Source organism: Pezoporus wallicus, unplaced genomic scaffold (genome assembly GCF_028554395.1).
Source record: "Pezoporus wallicus isolate ANWC-B61680 ecotype Strahan unplaced genomic scaffold, APGP_CSIRO_Pwel_v1 contig_7201, whole genome shotgun sequence".
Lineage (NCBI taxonomy): Eukaryota > Metazoa > Chordata > Aves > Psittaciformes > Psittacidae > Pezoporus > Pezoporus wallicus.
The window spans coordinates 403,789-407,941 of NW_026637693.1; the positions used below are offsets into that span (position 1 = coordinate 403,789).

At 59.5% G+C, this 4,153-nt stretch overlaps 1 protein-coding gene across 1 annotated transcript; it reads left to right on the forward strand.

Annotated features, from left to right (window-relative positions):
* The first annotated feature begins 1,815 nt into the window (after nt 1-1,815).
* LOC130598107 (T-cell activation Rho GTPase-activating protein-like) lies at nt 1,816-3,256 on the forward strand. Its single transcript, XM_057407213.1, has 4 exons — nt 1,816-1,858; nt 2,033-2,142; nt 2,592-2,781; nt 3,005-3,256. Exons 2-4 carry the CDS (start codon nt 2,090-2,092, stop codon nt 3,254-3,256), a joined length of 495 nt encoding a protein of 164 aa, XP_057263196.1. The 5' UTR covers nt 1,816-1,858; nt 2,033-2,089.
* The last annotated feature ends 897 nt before the right edge of the window (nt 3,257-4,153 follow it).

Sequence of the window (4,153 nt, forward strand, 5' to 3'; positions counted from 1 at the left end):
CTGGCCCTGGCACCAGGGCACCAGAGCAGGGACAGCCAACAAGCAGCCCCAGGACCCCGGCACCCTGGTGCTGGATGCACCAGAGGGGTGGGCAGCTCCTCTGTTCTGTCCCACTGGGCATCATCTGCTGGGGCACAGCAGGCGCTCAGGCTGTTTCTCCTCTCTTTTGGCAGCTCCCGGGCAGTGAAGGAGATCTGGGTCAGCGCCCTCCTTGGGTAAGCCCTCTCGGGCACTGCAGCATGGACAGCCTGGGCAGCCAGAGCACCCACCGTGGGGGGGATGCTCCATGTCTGGCATGAATGCTGAAACACCTTGTTTGAGCTGGGCAGAGGTTTGCTCACAGCTGCAGGCAGAGGTGCCCCCACAGCTGCAGGCAGAGGTGTCACCACTGCTGAGCAGGCACAGCTGGCAGAGCTGCTTCATCCAGCTGTGTCCAGACAACACCTGCCCAGCCCCATCCTCGGCACTGCTGCTGTTCCCGCTCCACTGCCAGGCAGTCCTGGCTGTTCCGGGCAGTGTGGAAGCACTCCCCAGGCTGGCAGCAGAGGGAAGAGCTGGCTTGGGTCTCACACAGCTCTTTCTCTCCCCCCTCCCCATGCACAGACCACCCGAAGGAGTTCAGATAGCCCGGGTGACCCAGCTGCAACGGATAAGGCTGCTGCTGAAGGAGCTGAGTGGCCGCCATGCTGTGAGTGTCCCTCCTGCCTCTGCTCTGTCCCCAGGGGCTCCTCCAGCCCAGCATCAGCTGCATCGCTCCTCACCTTCTGCTCTTTCCCCTTGCCCAGGGGACGACACTGGATGCCGGCAGCCTGGAGAAGCTGCTCCAGCGCCAGGCCAAGGTCAGGGTCACTTGAGGAGCAATCTCACTCATCCCAACCTCTGACACACAGCCAGAGGCTGATGCAGCTCTCCAGGGGCCCTTTCTGCTGTGGGGCTCCTTGGTGAGTGCAGCCTATTTCTTGCAGGCTGGTCCCAGGCAGCTGCCACTTCCTGGCCCCTCCGCCAGTGAAGGCAGACATGGCCATGTGGATGGTGAGTGTGGAGAAGACAGGGGCAGGATGGCCCTTCTCTCCTGCTCTTGCAGGCGGGCACATGTGCTGCGATGGAGCTGCCGCTGCCCTTCCTGCAGGACACGTCCATCCCCATCACTCTGTGGCAGGAGAGAGCTGAGCCCTGGGGCCCCTCGCTCCCAAATGATGCTGCCTCTCTCGTGCCCTCGGTGGTGAGGGGGCAACACTGAGGGAGTCTGGGAATGCTGTCCTGGTGCTTCTCCTCCATGGCTCTTTGCTCTGTTTCCTTTGGAAGCAGGCGGGACGAGCAGGAGCAAGAGGAAGCTGCCCTGGCCATTTGCATGGCCAGGCACCTTGGCTGCAGTAGGGGCACGGGGGCCATTGGGCCCTGCTCGTGTGGGAGCTCTGTTTGGCCAGCCCCTGGCAGATCTGTGCAGCCAGGATGGCATGCTGCCTCAGCCCATCCAGGTAAGCCAGCCTGGCTGGGGGGTCCCCATCACATCTCATCTCATCTCATCCCATCCCATCTCATCTCATCCCATCCCATCCCATCCCATCCCATCCCATCCCATCCCATCCCATCCCATCCTATCCCATCCTGCCAGCTCCTCCATAAAGAGGCTGTCCCCAGCACCTACCTCAGGACCTGTCTCCAGCTCAGCAACTCTCCTCCTCTGTGCCCTCAGGACCTGCTGGCTCTGCTCAATGAGCATGGCCCATCCACGGAGGGGATCTTCTGGCTGGCAGTCAGCCAGCGCGCCTGCCGTGAGGTCAGGGACGCCCTGGACAGCAGGGTGCTGGTGCAGCTGGCAAACCAGCCTGTGCTGCTGCTGGCTGTCCTCTTGAAGGTGAGCCCTGCTGACCCAGAGCCCTGCAGCTCCTGGCTCTCTTGGTGATGATGGGCACCTGCGGGAGCACAAGCAGAAACCCAGCCACCTGCTCATGAGCCAGAGGGCTGGGGATGCTGCGGATGCTCCTGGGGGCACTGGCCAAAGCCTCACATGGAGCCCTTGGCACTACAGGACCTCCTCCGGAATATCCCTTCCAAGCTCCTCAGTGTCCAGCTGTTTGAGGAGTGGATGAATGCTATGGAGAAGACCTGCAGGCAGGAGAGGCTGGCAGCACTGAAAGAGTGTGGCAGCAGCCAGCAGGGACTGGCACAGGCTGGGACTCCAATGCAAAGCAGTGGCCTGCCTGAAATAGCCATGGCTCCTGCAAGCCACCTCCTGTTGCTGTGGGGTTTATGTTTGGGGGGACAGAGGCACCAAAAGGCTTTTTTCTCCAGGGAGCACTTCCCCCAGGCATTGGGGCTGGTTCCAACAAGAGCCCTTTTCAGAAGGGCAGGGAGGGAAGGAGGTGGCCGCATCTCAGCAAAGGCAGTCCCTCTGCTGTAGAGCAAGCAGTGGCCTTGGGTGAGATCAGCCTCAGAGGCCTGTGTTGTCAACACCGGCTTCATTAACACTGTGCTTCTGTTCCCTCAGGATGGTCAGCAAGTTACCGGGGGCCAAGGATGGCATCAGCACGTGGCAAGATGAGCTTGGCCACACCGGCTTCATTAACACTGTGCTTCTGTTCCCTCAGGATGGTCAGCAAGTTACCGGGGGCCAACCTGCTCCTGCTCCGGCACTTGCTGTCGCTGCTTAGCAGCATCAGCAGGAACGTGGCCACAACCAAGATGACGGCTGGAAACCTGGCCATCTGCCTGGCACCAAACCTCCTGAGCCCACCCCAGGAGGTGCCCCTGGATGTCCTGGCTCTGGAGACAGGGAAGGTACGCTGTGTTCACCACCCGGCTACAGCATTCCAAGCCCAGCCCAGCTTTGCTGCTCGGAGGGTCCTGGCTGCCTCCTCCTATCAGCAAAGCCACGGGGCGGCAGCCAGGAAGAGCAGCCCCACAGCTGCACGTTCCTGCACAGAAGTGCGGGTCAGGCTGGGAAAGGCTGTTTGAGCCCTCATCAGCCCCCTCAGTGAAACCAGTGGTTTGCTGTGTGCAGGTGACAAAGCTTGTTGAGTTCCTCATCGACCACCATGAGGAGCTCCTTGGAGAGCAGGTGGCCGGGTTGGCCAGCAAGGGAGACGAGGAGACACCAGCACCACAAGCAGAGCTGGAAACAGCAGAGGTAAGTGAAGTGCACAAGCAGTGTGACAACAAAAGCCTCCCCTCTCAGAAGGTGGGGCTGCTGCTGCAAGGACAAGCACGGTCATCCATCAGCCTACAGCTCTGCCAAAGTGCAGAGCAAGGCTAATGCAGGTTGGCCATCCCACTTTGTGAGGTGATCCCACCACAACTGGCTCAGCTGAGCTGAGCAAACCCATCCAAGGAATGTGCCTTTTAGAGCCAGGGTAGCAATTGTGCAGGGAGGCCCTTGCCCCCTGCTAACCTACACATTGCCATTGCAGGTGCCTCCCATCGCTCCTGAGAGAGAGCAGCAGAGGAGCTTTTCTGGGGAGAAAAGGTAAAACTGCCTGGCTTTGATTGGTTCAAGCTGATCATGGCTTCGCCTGTCTAGCAATACTGTTGAATGGAAAGGTTCCCTGGCTCTTTGCGGAACACCAGGAAGCAAAGAGCAACCTGGGAAGAGGGCAGCGACGGGCCACCATCCCAGAAGAAGAGCAAAACTGAGCTCTCAGGGATGGGCAACTGACGAAATTCAAGCAGGGGAAGAACGAGTCACCCAGGTGTGTAGCAGAGCCTGTGTTCCATCTTTTTGCCAAGCTCTGAGTATAGGAAACATTCCTGAGGTGCACAGGATGGTCCTGCCTCGAGGAACATGTATGTTAGGAGGAACATGCTACCCCAGCATTGCCTGCCAACCTGTGGTTTTTGTATGGCAAAGTGAGGGATGCTGCTGCTTGGGTTTTGGAAAGCACCATATCTCAGCTTCCCAGGCTCCCTGCCGAGTCCTGCTGCCTGGCAAGGGGGCACTGCACCTCTCTGTCAATGTCCCATGCTCTGAGGGTATCACATGTGTTGAGAAGGGACCAAAGCAACACTGTAGTTGCCAGAAAGGGGCCTCTCTCCTGTGCTAGCAATGACTCTTTTTACAGCATAGCTCTGAAAAACCCAGGAGCCAAGTCCTGCCTGCTCCTGCCCTCATGGCTTCATCAGCGCTTTCTGACTCTGCCCTTGTAGGTGCCCATTT

Excerpts from the sequence above, each read along its gene's own strand:
- LOC130598107 (XM_057407213.1), top strand. The coding sequence starts at position 2,090 with ATGAATGCTATGGAGAAGACCTGCAGGCAGGAGAGGCTGGCAGCACTG. Across the intron at positions 2,143-2,591 it reads AGGCTGGCAGCACTGAAAGA|GATGGTCAGCAAGTTACCGG; the intron begins GTGTGGCAGCAG and ends CTGTTCCCTCAG. Across the intron at positions 2,782-3,004 it reads TGGCTCTGGAGACAGGGAAG|GTGACAAAGCTTGTTGAGTT; the intron begins GTACGCTGTGTT and ends TGCTGTGTGCAG.